Source organism: Nerophis lumbriciformis, linkage group LG19 (genome assembly GCF_033978685.3).
Source record: "Nerophis lumbriciformis linkage group LG19, RoL_Nlum_v2.1, whole genome shotgun sequence".
Classification (NCBI taxonomy): domain Eukaryota; kingdom Metazoa; phylum Chordata; class Actinopteri; order Syngnathiformes; family Syngnathidae; genus Nerophis; species Nerophis lumbriciformis.
The window spans coordinates 21,628,686-21,648,876 of record NC_084566.2 but is presented as its reverse complement, the minus strand read 5'-3'; the positions used below and the strand labels follow the sequence as shown (position 1 = coordinate 21,648,876).

Genomic DNA, 20,191 nt, shown 5'->3' with positions numbered 1-20,191 from the left:
GCCCAAGTGGCCCTCTGATTCCAGTGACATTATTTCACCACCATTAGATTACCTTGCAGAATAGCCTGTTCGGTGGCCACAATAAATCGCGACAGACGCATAAAGAAGTTGAAGGTGAGCATCTGATAATTAAAAAAAAAAGGGTGGGGGTGGGGGACACACGCAATTATTTTCAAGAGGAGCGGAGCACCGTGAGATGCTTCTTCTCAGCGGAATGCTCCTATAAAAAGGCAGCTAGTAGCGACACGGTGTGCTGCATGTCTTATTTAAAAGAATAAAAGGTACTTAGAATGACAAATAAAACACAGAAGTCCGCTTCTTTGATTCAATGCATCCTGGCTGCGGAGAGTAACAGCTTTAAGGTAATGTGATATTTATGTTTACTGAGGCCTAACAGAGGCTGTGAAAGACGTTGAAAAAATTCATTGAAAAAAAACTCTACAATGGCCAGCGTCCTTCTCCTATGGCTCTTTCAAAACAAGTAGGGTAATTATGATAGTTCCTTCGTTAATTACATTCATATACATTGGAAACGTCAACAGCCGAGCGGGCGGCTCATAATGACTATTTTTCACATGCACGGTCACCGTGCTCTTGATTGAGGCTTTGGTTCGCAAACCCAGACTTGGGGGCTGGGAAAACCAACAGGCTGTGTTGACAAGAGCCCAAAGACAGCCATTAAAGAGGTCATACAATGCTTGTTTTCCCCCTGCATTTAAAACACTCCCTTGTTGTCTATATAACTTGCAGTGGTGGTGCTTTGGTACAAACATTGCATAGGTTTTGTTTTACTGACTTTCTGACTGTCTCTTCAGAATGCGTCGTTTGGTAGGCGCTCTTATTATATGCTGAAATCCCCCTCGAGGCCCAGCCCACTTTGACTGCATCTCCAGCCTGTCAGCCATAGTATTGTTTTTAGCGCTACCCTATCGAGTCTTCATTTGTTAGTATACTTTACTTTTTATTAGAAATGGCAAGGGTGGAGGATATTAGGACAATGTGCATGTAAGAGCCAGTCTGCCTCACAACAAGAGGATGGAGAAAAAGAAGGAACTTATTGACAATAACTTTGGACGACAATAAAAATGGCAGACTTGCGCAGATGTTTCCGGGTAAACCTCTACCATATATGGAAATATGCGTTGAAGTAACTTAAGCAAAATACGTTACTAAAGGCTCCAATTACAAACAGCATATTTTGAAGAAGACAATATTGTTTTATACATTTTTTTCCTCATCACCCATGGTTTCAGTTCACATTTTCAGGACTTATGGGAATCCCATATACTGGTACACAAAAATAGGTAGCACCGTGTAAGAAAAGTTTTGCATGATACGATCGCTTTAAGAAAGGGATGTCAAATATGCTGCCCGTGGGTCAGTTAAGGCCCGCGAACAAGTTTTATCTGGCCTGCGAGATGAGTTTGGTAGGTGTAAAAATGTGCTGCATTTTTAAATGAAAGAAACAGCTGTTTTATTGCTAGATGTCACAATATGGTAGCAATTCTGTTAGGCAAGCAAATAGTTTATACCGGGGTGAGCATATACCAAGCAAGAGGTACACGGTAAAGCGGGGCTGTGACCCCCCTCGACCCAACGTAAAACAAACAGACGTAAAATAAAAATTGGTAACCCCACTTAAAATGCTGCATGAGACATATTGATATAGTTCTGTGAAAATGATTGTCTTCTGTGCAAATTTAAAATAATTGAACAGGGTGTGATTTACAATACTGTCAGTCTTTTAAGTTTTTCTATTTGGTTTGTTGAAATTTTTCACACATTGCACAACTTTTATTTTTCTATCGATACACAGTGATGCCTAGAAGGCAGGGAGTAACTCAACCCTCTTGAAAGGTTTCTACCTCAGTTTGTATGGTTTGTTGAGTTAGCACGATTAATATGTGGAAATGAAGATTGAGGTAGTTGATACATAAAATATTTTTTATTTAATATTTATTTTGTTTTATGTTCAATCCTATATGGGCTGTGACTCAAAGTTTAATTGTTTTGTATATGCATTGAGATTAAGTCTAAATTCATTGTGTTCTTCATTGTGTTTTCGAAACTGCACCAATTTTTTCCTCAGAATTTTCAACTAACTTGAAGTGTTTTGTCAGGAGGATTATTTGTGATATGTACATTTTCAGAATGTGCTTGTTCTATTGTAGGTCGAAGTAAAACAAAGAAAACAATCTGAATTTGTCGTAGTTGTATTTTTAAGTTCTTTTGCAATGATTTCCCACGTGGGAATAGAGTTTGACACCTCTGCTTTAAGAATTCAATGATGATCATCCCTTCAATTGACTTTGTTTTATCCAAGAGGAGACTGAGGGCATCAAGAAAGCAGTGGGCTGCAGCAAAGTGGAGACTGTGGTAAGGCTAAGCTCACGTTGGCATATTTATTTGTCGCCATGTTCCTAACTGAGGCTTTGCTTTAAAGACACAAACGTGGGTGTTAGGTGTCCAGATTCCAGGCTCGGGCGGGAATACAAACAGTCGGTGCTGACAACAAGTCAGAGTTCAGGGGAGCACGCAGCCCCCACTGAGACGTCGATGATAACCCCCCTTCAACAAGCTTGAGTCAAGAATCACATTTCCAGCTGAGCATCCAGAAGTTCTGAATAAAAATGTGGCTACCTGATATGCTACAAGGGTTGTAAGGCTACATGTATTTCTAGTCTGATTTGACAGACAAAATGCCAAAGACAAGCCAGAGCTTGAATCGCTGCCATGACGTAAAAATCTCGATGTTTGGTGGCCTCTCTCCATAAACCGGGCTTAGCTAGGATAATGACGGCCGTTATCAGTCTGATGTCAAGTCACCTCCCTGCACATCACAGAGTAATTTAAGATTCTGTACTGGAGTCTTCGCCATTCTTCTCACGCCATTCCAGGAATGGCACATTGCAAGAGTCAAGACTGCTGCTTAGAAAAATATTGTGCTCAAAGAGGGGGGTCATTTTCTCCGAATATTACACACGCATGCACGCGCAGACACACGCATGCACGCGCAGACACACACACACACACACACACACACACACACACACACACACACACACACACACACACACACACACACACACACACACACACACACACACACACACACACACACATATATACAGTATATAAATGTCCACCTGCCGTGCCACAGACGCTGCCATGGCAACACAACTTTAACACAAGGAGGAGAGGATAACCTGTGACATAAAAAACAAACACATTACTCCAAAAACCTATTCCATATTCAGGCATTCAAGGGAAGGGTGAAGAGGCCCAGTGTTCATATCGGGTTTGGGAGATTACGGAATTTGATAGGGTCCAGGCCTCAGCTGGAGAGAGTGCCTTGGCGTGCCTCATGGTAATCAAGAAGAGGGTTTTGGTAGGGCGACGCAATCGCCACCCGGGAGTCGCCCCTCATTCCAAAGTGAATCTGTAATTTGTGATTGGAAATGAGGTCTTTTCTCAACACTGGGGATCGCTTTATCACACCTGAACTGCATCCAAAATTAAAAGGAAGCCATGTGTGACATCCCACAAGACAATGTTCGACTCGCAGTGTCTCACGCCTCACTTTTCAGCATCCATTTTCTATTACTGTACGTATATCAGTTTTAATGAAAATAATATACTTTGGAGTAGCCAGTGTACAGCTTGTAAAGCAGTATAGATTTACTACTTTTGTGAAAATAGTTAGCAACACAAGTGAGTAGCAGGATAATCGCGTCTGCTGGTGGTAATGTCAAGTTCGAGTGCTGTTGGGGGAGTTGTGGTTCATTGATGGAAATAAGAATTCCAACATGTACTGAACAAACTGCTAAGAGTGTTCTGATGGGCATTGTGGTGTTCTACTCTGTTCAGTGGTCCTCTAAGGCACCATAAAAACATCTATGTTTCATATTTCTCCAAGTTTAAATTGATCGCTCTGTCTAAGAGAGTACAGTTTGTAGGTTCAATGTCCACAATTGAAGATCTTAGTTGCTCAGACAGTGATTTGTTTGTATGAGTTTAGATTGGGGTATGTCATTTCTTAATTGGGAAAGACGTTAATGTCTTTTGTATTTATGTTAGCATTTAAGCTAGCAAGCTAGCGCCAGCCCGTCTGTGAGTTTATCAAAGTGTGGCTATCAATTACGGTTTTTCGATAATTTTTATTTAAAACAGTAATAGTAACCGTCGAGTTTTATCACGATTATCATTTTTACGGTTTATCGATCATTCGTAGTCATCGATATGTTTCTACTAATAATCAACATTCTAATAGAGCTAAATTAGTTTCAGGGGTTCCTCTGGGTTCTATTTTTCCATAGCAATGATTTAAACACATGTTTGAAGGAATGTACTGCCTCTTATATTATCAGATGATACCTGTCTTTAACATCACATTCTAATATTGATTGCTTGACAACAGAAGCAAACGAAGAACTGTCTATTATGTCTGAATAGTTTAAAGTGAATAAATTGCCACTTAATTTTAAACGAATCTATGATTTTTAGTACAAAAGCTAAATTATTCATAGATGGCATTAAAATTAGCCTGGTGCCTTAAACCAAACTTTTAGGAAATTGGTAATACAAAAAAATAACTTGAAACAACATAAACTTGTCTCTAGCAAGATGATGACATTGATTGGTATTTTGACAAAAGGTTGTTATTTTACTAATGTTTTTTGTATGTTGAGGTGATATAGTTTAACATATCCACATAAAATGTTTTGCAATAGTGCTACTTGTCAATCACATCTTTACGAAATATTATTAATTCAAAATAAATGACTGAAAATAATGCACTTTTCCAGTATAATGTTCTTATCTGCTCCTCTTTTTTAAGAAGAGAACATTTTGACAATATTCAATGTTTGTTTTGATTTTTGTCTACAGTATTTGTATGTATATGAATGTACATTTATCTACTGATTTGCGAATAATTTTCCAATTTTTTTTCAGATATTCTTTTGATGTACATACAAAACAAGACATTGTGGAACGTCGAGTCAGCAATGTACGCTGTAATTACTTGGTAATAAATTACCGTATTTTCCGCACTATAAGGCGCACCGGATTATTAGCCGCACCTTCAATGAATTGCATATTTCATAACTTTGTCCACCAATAAGCCGCCCCGGATTATAAGCCGCGCCTACGCTGCGCTAAAGGGAATGTCAAAAAAACAGTCAGATAGTTCAGTCAAACTTTAATAATATATTGAAAACCAGCGTTCTAACAACTCTGTCCCAAAATGTACGCAAATGTGCAATCACAAACATAGTAAAATTCAAAATGGTGTAGAGCAATAGCAACATAATGTTGCTCGAACGTTAATGTCACAACACACAAAATAAACATAGCGCTCACCTTCTGAAGTTATTCTTCATTCGTAAATCCTTCGAATTCTTCGTCTTCGGTGTCCGAATTGAAAAGTTGCGCAAGCGTGGGATCCAAAATGGCCGGTTCCGTCTCGTCGAAGTCATCGGAGTCAGTGTCGCTGTTGTTGTCCAGTAGTTCTGTGAATCCTGCCTTCCGGAAAGCTCGGACCACAGTTGTGACCGAAATATCTGCCCAGGCATTTACGATCCACTGGCAAATGTTGGCGTATGTCGTCCGGCGCTGTCTGCCTGTTTTAGTGAAGGTGTGTTCGCCTTCGGGCATCCATTGTTCCCACGCCGTTCGCAGTCGTGATTTGAATGCCCTGTTGACACCAATATCCAGCGGTTGGAGTTCTTTGGTTAATCCACCCGGAATGACGGCGAGTGTTGTATTTGTGTGCTTCACTTGTTTTTTGACACCATCTGTGATGTGGGCGCGCATAGAGTCGTATATCAACATGGACGGAGCTGTGTGAAAAAAGCCACCCGGCCTCTTCGCGTAAACTTCCCTTAACCACTCGCTCATCTTTTCTTCATCCATCCATCCCTTCGAGTTAGCTTTTATGATGACGCCGGCTGGAAAGGTCTCTTTTGGCAAGGTCTTCCTTTTGAATATCACCATGGGAGGAAGTTTCTGGCCATTAGCATGGCAAGCTAGAACCACAGTGAAGGACGACTTCTCATTCCCTGTGGTGCGAATATTCACCGTACGTGCATTTTGTAGTCTGGTCTTTACAGATGTAAACACACAAAGGAAATGAAACGAAATATCCGCGCGTTTCTTTTTCTTCCGGGGGCGGGTGGTAGCTTACAGTAGAAGAAGAAGCGCTTCCTGTTCTATGGGGGCGGGTGCTTACCTTGGCGGTTGCTTGCGTAGAAGAAGAAGCGCTTCCTGTTCTACCGGGAAAAAAGATGGCGGCTGTTTACCGAAGTTGCGAGATCGAAACTTTATGAAAATGAATCGTAATATTAATCCATATATAAAGCGCACCGGGTTATAAGGCGGACTGTCAGCTTTTGAGAAAATTTGTGGTTTTTAGGTGCGCCTTATAGTGCGGAAAATACGGTACCACCAGCTCTTCAATCCACAACTACATTATCTTCTATAAAAACAATTAAATGTTGTGTAGGTCTCGAGTGACCTAAGATGAGTATGTTTATTGTATATGATATGTTGCATTTGACTTGTCTATTCTTGTTGCTGTGATAATTGTGATGTCTTGGGGAGTGATTTACAAGACCATAGGGTCTAATTAACCTTTCCCACACATGTGTTTTACTTTACATTGTATATTAATGGCTTGTTGTGTGTTTGTGTGCAAATGAACAAATACAAATGATGGAGGAGTGGAAGAACATTTCAGTAATAACCTGAACAGCTCAGCTCAATTCCATACCTACTCAGTGGCCTAGTGGTTAGAGTGTCCGCCCTGAGATCGGTAGGTTGTGAGTTCAAATCCCGGCCGAGTCATACCAAAGACTATAAAAATGGGACCCATTACCTCCCTGCTTGGCACTCAGCATCAAGGGTTGGAATTGGGGGTTAAATCACCAAAAATGATTCCCGGGCGCGGCCACCGCTGCTGCCCACTGCTCCCCTCACCTCCCAGGGGGTGATCAAGGGTGATGGGTCAAATGCAGAGAATAATCTCGCCACACCTAGTGTGTGTGTGTGACAATCATTGGTACTTTAACTTTAACTTTTAAGAGGATTAGGGCGGAACTAGATAGCAATGCTCCCACTAAATATTCACACAATTTGGTCATGTTTACTGTTAATCTCGCATTTCCACTGGATGTGTAAGGGCTGCTGCAGGGCGCTTGCACGGAACGTCTTTTGACTTTTTTTGTAGCAAGCACCAACACATACAGTAACATCATCCCTGGCAAGCCTTGTACACACAAACACACACACACATCTCATTCAAGTCCCGCTAACCACTCCCTTGCATCCTCGCCCCTGTATCAGCTGGTATTTGACAGAGGCCCCCAAATAGTTGTCCAGGATATTCCTGTAATATGATTATTTGTTTGTGGACCACCAGAACCAGCATGTTCTCATTAATTTGTGTCAACCAGGTAAACTGACGTCTAATAACCTTTGACAAGTTGTCTTCTAGTCCGTCCCCGCCCATTAAGACGTTTCAAAGAGTAAAATACGATCCGCCTTTAACACGGATTATTTAAATTTGAAAGTAAACAGGATATTTTATTATTTTGTGTGCATGATTTCCTGTCCCAAACAAGCATATTTTAGCTCAATTGATTTGCTGTGTTGCGCTGTCTGGCAAATACAGACGCTCCCTTATTTAGAGCAGGTATGTGATACGGCACAGGCATGGCACCGCCGTGCACAAGGGTTTTGGCAGTGGTGGAAATCGAAACATTGACTTGAATGGAAACGGAAAGAGTCCACCGCCGTTACGCATCCAGTGGAAATCCGGAGTTAGGTGTACTCATTGCGTTGCCTGATATTCAGACAATAATGTCTGCTATTGTAAGGAATACGTTTGGTTGAGCTTACCCACCTCGAAGCAATTTTATTTGGTACATGGTGTAATGATGACAGTGACCAGTAGATGGCAATCAAACATAAGAGATAAGTGTAGGCTGCACCGTTTGATGTGGCTCAACAAACGAGTATTATTATGGTGTGTGTATTGCACCATTGCATGTTATGTACACCACAAGGAAGTGTTTTCCATTTAGAAAAAAATTATAATAATCCGACTCTTTTAATGTACCTTATTATCCGGAGCAGGGATGTGATATGCCTTATATATAAAAAAAGATTAAAAATAGACCATTCATCGGCAGTGCGCTTTATAATATATAATACCTGCTCAGTGGGCTTGTGGTTAGAGTGTTCGCCCTGAGATCGGTAGGTCGTGAGTTCAAACCCCGGCTGAGTCATACCAAGGACTTCAAAAAATGGGACCCATTACCTCCCTGCTTGGCACACAGCATCAAGGGTTGGAATTGGGGGCTAAATCACCAAAATGATTCCCGGGCGTGGCCACCGCTGCTGGTCACTGCTCCCCTTACCTCCCCGGGGGTGAACAAGGGGATGGGTCAAATGCAGAGGTTAATTTCACCACACCTAGTGTGTGTTTGACAATCATTGGTACTTTAACTTTTAACTTTAGCTTTAATCCGGTGCGCCCTAAGGTCCGGAAAATACAGTATATCTATTTCTATATCCAAGTTTATTTTACTGTGCTGAAATGTGAGACAATCAGTGCAACCCCGAAACTTCCCTATACGTTTTCCTGTAGAAAAGCAGCTCTCACCTTCAGTGGGGTCCGGCAGTCCGAAGTGGAGGTCGTAGCGCAGGACGTAAAAGTTATTCCACACGTACAGCTGGTTGTCCCTGGGGTTGTAATCCACGGAGGTGATGTACTGGTACTGGTTAGGGAAGGCGATGTCCGTGTACTCTCCCTGGCTCAGCTTGGTGTTGTAGATGTAATCAATCTGGCTTCTGCTGCTGTCGCTCTCGCCCTCCTCGTAGGTGGAGCGCACCACGTGCAGCACACCGCACATCATGAAGGCGTTGGACGCCGAGCGCTTGTCATAGTCCGTGTCCCACGTGGCCTCAAAGCGCAGCGTGTACGGGTTGAGCTGGCTCACCACAATGCGCCCGTTGTTTTGCTCGGTGGCGTAGATGACCCACAGGCCCCTCTCGTCCACCGCCAGGTCAATGTCCGTCTTGCCGCCCCAGCGGTAGGGCGACGTGTCGTGGTAGTTGGCGTTGTTCACGATGGCCTCGCCGCTTTTGATGCGCGTGCGCAGGTCAAACTTGACGATGTTGCGCGTGCGCTCTTTGTTGAAGAAAATGGCGCCGTCGTAGGCCACGAAGCCGGTGCCGTCGACGCGGTGCGGCAGTTTGTACGTGGTCGTCTGACGGTTGTTTTGGAAGTCCTCCAGAGAGGCGTACTCGATGAGGGTGTCCGTGCGGTACGGCGTCCAAGGCATGAAGAAGACCTTGTCGCCAGCTTGGAGCGGGTCTTTGCACCACGACCCTGCTTGCTGCTCGGCCTCATAGAGGAAGGTGGCGTCTCCTACACCCTTCAGAGTCCCGGGACAAATGAAAACTATTGGAAGAGAAGAGAGTGAAGCAATGACAATCAGGGATAGCATCTTTGAGGTTTGCACATGTGGTAGCATCACTCTTGCTGAGGACCAGAAAGACTGTTTGGAGGAATATAAACCCTGTAAACGAATGACACGACAAGGTGGACACATGCACAGTGCTACCATGACAGGGGTCAAGAACCACCATTGAGAGGCTTGACGTCTTTGTGGGAACAACGGGTTGTCAATGGCAGGGGGGGAGGCAGCAAAGCAAGCGGAAATGGAGGAGTGGCACAGGATTGTTACATTATTGGGGCACAGGAGGAATCACTGATGGCTGAGCGAGATCACGGCACGGAGAGCTTCTCCTAATTGGTCCTTGGTGAATGAAGGCCCTGTCTCGGGCAGCCATCACTGCTGTAGAACATCACGTGCTATGGGTGCAGCTACAAACTACATACAGGGTTCATACTGCTTTTCCAAGTTCAGATCCAGCTGTAGTCAAGTTTTGGCAAAAAGAACATGCTCCTATAGTCCTGCAAAAACACAGAATTCAAGCTGCCGGGAGTCCTCCGCATATCTTATGCCATTTAAAATGCCACTACAGATGCAGTAACGTTTATTTATTGAGGTAAACAGGTCTCCGTCAGAAACTATAATAGTATAACTGAAAGGACAACCCCCACAAAAATGTGTTGCATTTTGTCACAGTGTCCATAACTTTGATGTCAGTAAAGTTCAAGGGTGAGTACATACCTTAACTGTTTTTACTAATATATATACTAATGGTTTACTTTTTATTGCACTTGTATGATAGTCAAGGTGTTATATGATGGCCATAGTTTGATCCTGGAACAATTAGCAAATTTATTGTGGAGCTACGAGGAATGAGGTTTTTTTTTTCATACGTGATCACATTTTAATATTTATTGTTCTACATTCAGTCTTTTGTTGTCAACATTTGATGTCCTGAAACTGTTATCATTTCAAGCACTTACGACAATTAGCTTTCGCTAATATTTCACATCTTGCAGAGGAAACTTTAAGCCTATTAAAACTTTGAAGCACTCATAGATAGTACGGTAATAAATATATTAGTCATTTTGCTAGGGTTTAGACCAGGGCTACTTAACTGGTGGTTAAATCTGGCATGTGAAAATCATCAGACCAGATCGAACCATAACTTGGGCGCAACTAATTTTGCAGCAGTTTCTTAAAAACAGTGTTTTAGCAGTAAGTTCTTCAAAACAGTGGAGTACGCTTGTTATATAGAGGATATTTAACACACATTTTTGCAGTCGGCTCCTAAAAACAGCAAGGCGCCCCTGACATACAGAAGATCATTGACTTTTCCTAAAAACAGCAGGGTCTCCTGTCATACAGAAGATATTTTAACTAGTATTTTGCAATAGGTCCTTAAAACAACAGCACACTCGTCATATAGTAGATCTTGGATTAGCGTTTTTGCAGTTGGTCCTCTAAAACAGCAGTTCACAGATTTTTGACTAGCATCTTTGCAGCAGGTACGTAGACTTAGCAGAGAAGAGTTTTATCATTATAGAGCATCTCTGACTAGTGTTTATGCAGTCAGTTCGTAAAAACAGCATAGTGCTCTTTGTCACATAGAGGATCTTTCACCGGTGCTTTTGCAGTACGTCTCTTTAAAACAGCATAGTGCTCTTTGTCATATAGAGGCTTTTGAATAGTGTTTTGTAGTACAGTATAAGTCCATAAAAAAGCAATGCCTCCTGTCACATAGAACACTTGTGTCAAACTCAAGGCCCAGGGGCCAGATCCGGACCGAAACGTCATTTAATGTGGCCCGCAAAAGCCTGGGAATAATGTGGATAATTCATCTTTCTTATTAAATGTTTTTAATGCTTCCATTTTGACAGAAAAAAAATTCATATGTTTTAAACTTTGATATATATACAGATATTAAATTGTTATAGGTGTGAATCTTTGGGCACCTCGCCATTCGATTCCGATTCTTGGGGTGAGAATTTGATTCATAATTGATACTCGATTCAACACGATTCTCGTTTCAAACTGATTTTAGCAATGTATTATTTGGTATAATAATAACAACACCTTAACAAAATAGCTTACAGGTTACAATACCTCATTTTGGATGCGGACGTTTTTTGGCACCCCTAATTATTAAATACCGTATGATAGAAATATAACAATAAATACTTAAATGAGTGGTTCTTATCTTGGGTTCGATCGAACCCTAGGGGTTCAGTGAGTCGGCCTCAGGGGTTCGGTGGAGCCTCCGCCGCGGAGGTCAAGACACACCCGACTCATCGTGTAAATTAAAACTTCTCCCTATCGTCGTATTATGGATACGGCAACAGCAGAAGTCACACTGGTTTTCAGGTGTGTAATTTGTTGTGCGTTCATGCACTGTGTTGGTATTGTTCTTTGAACAAGGTGATGTTCATGAATGGTTCATTTTGAGCACCAGTAAAAAAACATAACTGTCTTGAATTTGAAAAAAAATTTTTTTTAATTTTTCACTAAAGAAGGGTTTGGTGAATGCGCATAGAAACCGGTGGGGCTCGGTACCTCCAACAAGGTTAAGAACCACTGACTTAAATATCTGCTTCTCACCTTGACTTACAATTTCAAATCAATTTATCCATCAATTTGTACGTACAAAAATCTAATAATATAATATAATGAGGCCATTATACTTTTATATTCTTACATTCACTGTTACAAGCGGCCCTCTGAGGGCAGCCATGACTGTGATGTGGCCCTTGATGAAAACAAGTTGAACACCCGTGACATACAGAATCTTGGACTGGTGTTTTTGCAGCACGTTCTTAAAAACAGCATGGTGCTTTTTGTCATACAGAGGACCTTTGATAAGCGTTTTTAGAGTAACTCCTTAAAAACACAACACTGCTTTCTCAGAGGATCTTTGAATAATGTTTTTGCAGTATAAGCCCATAAAAACAGCAATGCCTCCTGTCCCATAGAGGGACAGTTGACTGGTGTTTTTGCATTACATAATTAAAAACAGCATTGTGCTCTTTGTCATTTAGAGAATCTTTGAATAGTGTTCATGCAGAAAACAGCAGAGCCTCCTGTCACATAGAGAGGATCAGCATAGTGCTCTGTCATATCGAGGACCATTGATAAGCGTTTTTGCATTACATCCTTAAAAACAGCATCGTGCTGTTTGTCATATAGACAATCTTTGAACAGTGTTTTTGCTGTATAAGCCAAAAAAAAAAGAAGTCTCCTGTCAAATAGATTATATTTGACTGGTGTTTTTTCAGAAGGTCCTTTAACAGCATAATGTTCTTTGTCATATAGAGGAATTTGAATAGTGTTTTGTAGTACAGTATAAGTCCATAAAAAAAGCAATGCCTCCTGTCACATAGAGGATCTTTGACTGGTGTTTTTGCAGATACTTTCTTAAAAACAGCATGGTGCTTTTTGTCATACAGAGGACCTTTGATAAGTGTTTTTACAGTAACTCCTTAACAACACCACACTAGAGGATCTTTGAATAATGTCTTTGCAGTATAAGCCCATAAAAACAGCAATGCCTCCTGTCCCATAGAGGACCGTTGACTGGTATTTGTGCAGTACATCCTTAAAAACAGCATTGTGCTCTTTGTCATTTAGAGAATCTTTGATTAGAGTTCATACAGAAAACAGCAGAGCCTCCTGTCACATAGAGAGGATCTTAGACTGGTGTTTTTGCAGTATGTTCTTAAAAAACAGCATAGAGCTCTTTGTCATATCGAGGACCTTTGATAAAGCGTTTCTGCGTTATGTCCTTAAAAACTGCATAGATATGATCTTTGGAACTGTGTTTTTGCTGTATAAGTCTATAAAAAAAGCAAAGTCTCCTGTCACATAGATTATATTTGACTGGTGTTTTTTCAGGAAGTCCCTAAAAACAGCATAGTGTTCTTTGTTGATAGAGGACCTTTAATTAACAGTTTTGCAGTGGGTTCTTAAAAAATATTTCCCAGTGGCTGTTAGTTGAATAGCTCTGGTTAAAAACAACAGTAATTGTCCCTGGAAAAATCTGCACTCTTTTTGTCTTTAAAAAAATGTAGTCCATATGTGCAAACAACCCTCCTATGGATTTAACAGTAGGCAGTAGGAGGAGAGAAAGAGACGGGAAGCATCAACATCACAGGAAAAAGAGAGGACAGAGAGAGGGACGAGGACCAGACCAGCCATTTACCTTTTTGCTCCACTTCTATTTCAGGCAGTGGAAAAGAAGGCAAAAAAAGAGTGCAAAAGGAAGAGAAAGGTTATCACAGGTCATCTGGCAGGTACAAGAAGATTATTAACTGTGAGAGGATGTGATCATGAGATGAAGCGCAGGCAGCTTTTTGAGGGCAGAAGAGCTGTAGTTGGAAGGGAAAAGAGATGTTAGTTATAATGATAGAAAGTGTTTGTGTGAACCCTTTAGAATGTTTTAAAAGGTAGAGGGTGAGTATTTTGTCACGTGTGAACTTTATTAAGATAACTTGCTGGCCTACACACTTCCAAGATGGAGCATGACATGACCGATGAGCAGCACTCGCCCAATAAGGATGTTTTTATTCATGGACAGTTGGCGCCGCATCAGCCAAGGAGGAGGAGGAGGAGGAGAGGCTACGACCCACATGAAAAATTGCTAGTTAAGAAACAAATGACAGCAAGGAGGTTAGTTGCAGAAAGGACGGAGGAGGGCCGGAGGTGAAAGGGAGGTCTGTTTGAAAGAAAGGAAGAAAATAAAGTGAATATTTCAGCCGGTGTTTACAATTCATCAGTACTAAGTACTTTTACAGCACACCCATAAATCTGAGCTATGCTCTAATAAATGTGTCTCAAACAAGCTTTCAACCAGGATTTATTCTGATCATAAACGCAGACTTTGCTTACATCTCGTCCAGCTTCAATGGAATGGCTACATTTAACAAATATGTCCAAGTTTCAATGACTATGTTATAATTTCTCAACAGTATCTACATACAGCATTGAGTCAAAAAGTGAGGTTCTTATCAAATCGCATAAGTCAAACATTGAAATCATATAGGCCAACTTGTGTGTGAAATTAAAATAAATAAGTGTTTATACATATTTTTTAAATTACATCAAAATAATTGGTTGTGATTATTTAAAAATACAACCTTAAGTTCAGGGAAAAAACACTATTGAAAAACAACAACAATCAAATGAAGTGAAGTGAATTACATTTATATAGCGCTTTTCTCTAGTGACTTAAAGCACTTTTACATAGTGAAACCCAATATCTAAGTTACATTTAAACCAGTGTGGGTGGCACTGGGAGCAGGTGGGTAAAGTGTCTTGCCCAAGGACACAACGGCAGTGACTCGGATGGCGGAAGCGGGGATGGAACCTGGAACCCTCAAGTTGCTGGCATGGCTACTCTACCAACCGAGCTATACCGCCCTTCTAAATATATTTAGTTGTCTTAAGACAACATAAACAAAAATTATAAATTATCATACATACAAATAAACCAATTAAATCAAACAACTATTTAAAAAAAATATCAATTGAACTATCAATATTATTATTACTGCCTGTATTTGTTTTTCTTTTAAGTACGTTTGTAGTAGATTCAACTACCATAGTACTGCAAAAATATTTACAAATATTAATAGTACTAGTAAAATAAATAGTGAATGCAATATAATAAAAACATTGAATAATGCATTTGTGTATATTATCATTAATTAAAAATATATGACAAATCAACAAAAATGAACTACTAAATTCCTACTTGCACCCCTTAATATACAAATAATAATAAAAAATACTAAATAATACTAATAATTACTCAAATATGACAAGCCCCATTAATTATAAATGGTACTTAAATATGTAATAATTATTGTAACTAAAATGATGAAAAAAATGTGTGGTCTTTTCCCCATGTACACGTGGGGCGGTATAGCTCGGTTGGTAGAGCAGCCGTGCCAGCAACTTAAGGGTTCTAGGTTCGATTCCCGCTTTCGCCATCCTAGTCACTGCCGTTGTGTCCTTGGGCAAGACACTTTACCCACCTGCTCCCGGTGCCACCCACACTGGTTTAAATGTAACTTAGATATTGGGTTTCACTATGTAAAGCGCTTTGAGTCACTAGAGAAAAGCGCTATATAAATATAATTCACTTCACTTCACAAAATGAGTTACATTTTGTCATAAGGTCCCTCAGAGAGAGAGAGCGAGATTGCCAATAACTGTCATAAAATTACATCACTATTGTGCAGCTTTTTTGTATGTGAGTGCGTGTGCATGTTCAAGCTAAACCCTTGCATCGCACATGCTCATAAAATTGCGTTAATGTGCTGTGCAGCAGGCTTACAATTTCTATTTCCATGTTTTTATTTTGCTGATGCAGTCGTGTCAGTTGGTGGAGAGCAGGAACATTCTGTACATGAAACTCCACAATTCATTACTGTTGACTTGTTGTGTTGTTCTAACAGCACATCTAGTTGCAGATGGCTATATAAACAAACACATATACTATATATTCTCTTTAACTATATATTCTCTTTAACTATGTCTTCTCTTTAACTATATATATATATAGTATATATATTATTTGATATAAAAATGATAAAACATTTTTTTCAAAACAGGTTACAGGTTACAAAAGCTCCTCTTCGCTGCTGACGTATGAATTTATTTAAAAAAAAAACAAAAAAACATATTTTCCTTTTTTTAAATATGTATAAATTCTGGATCAAAATAAATGACAATAGTGATTCGGATGTAATAACAAATAAACAAAATGGTTTGGACACTCATGACATTATTTTCTCTCTCTATTAGAAACATTTCAAACCCAGGATGTAAAACAAACTCAGGAATAGCTGAGTCATGGAGAAGGTGTAGGTCGGATTACATAAACTCTGCTTCTTCCTACTCCTTTTCATTCATGTTAAATTGTGCTAGGTCTGGGCGAAATGAACGAAAAAGTATATCTCGATATATTTTTACTTAAACTCGATATTCGATATATACCTCGATATATTTTCCGGTGAAAATATACATATAAAGATATTCATTTTTGAGCGAGATTTACTGAAATTGAAGTGAATGACAACTGTACTGTAAACAGTCAGTGGTACATTTATTAACCCAGTTAGTCAAGATGGGTATTAACAGCACAGAAAAGAAACAAAAATAAAGAAATAAAATAGAAAAATATTCTTTCTACGTAAAATAAATAACATAGCTGTGCAAATAATACAAAATGTATCAAACTCAGATAAAAAATAAATTTGCAGGCCGGCACTTTTTAATTCCCGGCGATGTAATGGACTGTCACACATGTACAGTTCTGGTCAGCGCCAAGTAAGTGACTTGACTTAATTGTGCGGTTATGATCTTCTTCAATTCGGCATACATTTTTGGCAACAATTCTCGTGCGAAATATGCCCGGCCTGGCAACTCGAGATCAGTTTTGATTTGGGCTTACATGGTAAACAACTCACATGAATGTTTTGTCCAGATGCATACATTTGTCCAAATGTGGCCAAGTAGACGCATTGTGGGTTTCCTGGACGTGGTCTACATCGCTAAAAGAAAAATCTAAAGAAGAGAATCCTTCTGCCATCTTCCACTAGTTTAAAAAAAATATAAATCACCCGCTTGAATATTCCCTCTTCTCTTCTACGACTCTCTCGTCGTCATTTTGGATGTCTGTTGTGATTTCCCTTCCTGGTTCCATGACCCGCCCTATCTTGCCTCTGATTGGCCTGTCCCTAATGTTTTGCCCTAATCTCAACCAATCGTGACTCATCATAGTAAACAACCAACCCATCATGGATGTTCTGATACGTGCAAGCACATCTTGGAAGGAGGAAGGGGAGGGGTTTAGTAGGCCATGGAGTGTTGAGAGGGAGTGAGGAGCGGGGGAGAATCAAGGAACACAACAAATAAGCAGTGCTTTGTCATTTTGACGTGAAATAAATTATATCGATGTTCTTAATTCATTTGTTGTTTAAAAATATACCGATATATCTTACAAACTCAATATATCGCCCAGCCGTAAATTGTGTAGGATTGTGATTTTCCTTAATGTACCTTTGCTAAGCATATTGCAAAATAAATCAGACCATGAGCAATTAAGCGTGGTAATACTTACTATAAGGAACACACTCATACTGGACCTCTAAGTACTTGTAGGTGCCAGGACATGGGTCAGGAAAGACATCGGAGCCAGTGACAACCACACACTGCGTACGGTTGTTGCACCTAGAGGAGAGGAGGTGAAAAGAAAGATTGACCAAAGATTTCATCAGCACCCACAGAAAGATTAGTCTGAGTTAATTGGCAGCTTTAGCACTGAGCATAAGGAAGGACTGTCACATGTGCATAAGGGGAGAGACGTGATGAATAACAGCTGCTAAAGGCATGTCAGGTAATAGCGATGGCATTTTCCTTTAACGGCATCCTCGCAGCACTATGGAGGAGAGGGAAGACATTCATTAACAAGGAGACACAGCAGGTGTGTGTGACATGTAACAGACAGCAGCGTCGGCCTGGAGAAAGGAGCTGCTTTCTGTGCTCGTGGGCGACAAACACATGAGAGGGGCGAGAGGTTGTTTTAGCCTGCTTTGCATGGAAACGCATCGCCACTATAAATTAACAGCCTCCTCTGCAAATTGCAAAAGTTTGCCCTTTTTTTTTTTAGTTAAATGTTTCTGGGTGCATGTAAAGTTCAAGTTAAGACGGGGAGGGAGTAGGTAGGGGGGGTTGCAGCATAAAAAATATATATATACAGCGGCGGACCCAGTTTGCCGTTTGCACTTCAAACGAGTTCACTTGAGGCAGAGGGAATGTGAGCAGTGACTGAGGCAAACATGGAACCCAAAACAATTTACATGGCCAGGATTGCAGGAGGTCACCAGCCATGTCATGCATTAAAAACATACATTTAAATATTGGATGGGACATTTAAAGCACCATTAGTAATTCAAGAGAGCCTTGTAAAGTTTCGCAGTGGGATTGTTTTGCACAACAACCACATTTGTACACGTGGTCTACATTAAAGTAACGTATAAATATCGCAAGTATGCGCATTTATTAGGAAGCGACCCGCTCCCTTCAAAGCACAATATTTGTCTTTGAACCAGAGAGTGCACACTGGGAATGCTAATATTCAATATTTTGCCATTGGAAACAAACTACATAGTCTGTGCATCAATTTAGTAATGTGTCATCAAAGAGTAAAAATGCATTTCTTTCAATATGTATCATAACAAAAAGGGTTATATTAAAAAAAATGGATAGATGTTGATAGTCCAACTCATACTGACTGGTATACACAAGCAGAAATCAGTAGAAAAAACTGCATTTAGTTTAGATAATAATGAATCATATATTGGAATATGGCATACTTGCCAACCCTCCCTGATTTTCCGGGAGACTCCCGAAATTCAGCGCCTCTCCCGAAAACCTCCCGGGACAAATTTTCTCCCGAAAATCTCCCGAAATTCAGGCGGACTCAGGTCCATGAGGACCTGAGTCCGCTAACCCACAATATAACCAGCATACCTGCCCAATCACGTTATAACTGTAGAATGATGGAGGGCGAGTTCTTGGTTTCTTATGTGGGTTTATTGTTAGGCAGTTTCATTAACGTCCTCCCAGCGCGGCAACAACACACAACGAGAGCAGTCACGTTTTTGTATACCGTAAAGCAGTTCGTCTGCTGTAAACAGCAATGTTGTGACACTCTTAAACAGGACAATACTGCCATCTAGTGCATTTGATGAAAGCACTTTTGTGCGTGCCACACAGCAATGCATCATCAGAGAGGGTGTTCAGCATGGTTAGAAAAATAGTGACAGAGAATAGAACAAGGATGGACAATTCAACCCTTAACTCAACAATGAGTAGATGAGTGTTGTGTGTGTGTATATGTGTAAAAAAATGAACACTGAAATTCAAGTATTTATTTTATATATATATATATATATATATATATATATATATATATATATATATATATATATATATATATATATGAAATACTTGACTTGGTGAATTCTAGCTGTAAATATACTCCTCCCCTTTTAGCCACGCCCCCCCGACCACGCACACCCCCACCCCCCTCCCCCCACCTCCCGAAATCAGAGGTCTCAAGGTTGGCAAGTATGGAATATGGGATCCATTATTAAAATTTATTTCAACTAATGAATGAAGTAAAGTGGTAATTGTTTTTTTGCCAACAATAATTACCGTATATTACCAAATAAACGCCCTTGTGCAAATAACCGCCCATGTCCTAATAGCCGCCCGGGGTCTGACCCCATTTTGTGAAATAAACGCCTCTTCCTAATAAACGCCTATGTCCAAATAGCCGCCCATGGGCTGTTATTTGCATAATTTAGATTAAAATCATATTGACTTCATTAAACCCAATTTATAAGATAAAAGGAAAAGCAAAGGTGCAATAATTCTGGTCATTACGGTAACAGCAGACGTTACGTGGGGATTCTGGGTAATCAACATATTGCAATGGGTGACCGCATATAGCGTAACACACACTCAACGACAACAACAAACCCACGAGGAAAAGTTTCAACATGGCAAGCAACAGCAGCAGTGAGTTGAATGAACAGGATACACAACTGATGGACGGGAATACTTTAAGGGGGAAGAACAGAAAGTTTGACTTAAAGTTCAAGCTAGCGGTTGTGAAGTATGCGGAGCAGAATTCTGGTTTGGCAGCGGCCAGGCAGTTTAACGTTGAC

General features: G+C 40.4%; 1 protein-coding gene across 7 annotated transcripts in view; it reads right to left on the bottom strand.

The window, feature by feature from the left end:
- The window catches only part of LOC133618712 (adhesion G protein-coupled receptor L2-like), a 230,169-nt gene that overhangs the window by 94,390 nt on the left and 115,588 nt on the right, over positions 1-20,191 (bottom strand). For all 7 annotated transcript variants that reach the window (XM_061979315.2, XM_061979318.2, XM_061979317.2 and 4 more), the window contains exons 4-5: positions 17,578-17,687; positions 8,663-9,463 (exon numbers count right to left, since the gene is read on the bottom strand). In XM_061979315.2, coding sequence (XP_061835299.1) covers positions 8,663-9,463; positions 17,578-17,687 — 911 coding nt within the window. The remainder of the gene's footprint in view (positions 1-8,662; positions 9,464-17,577; positions 17,688-20,191) is intronic.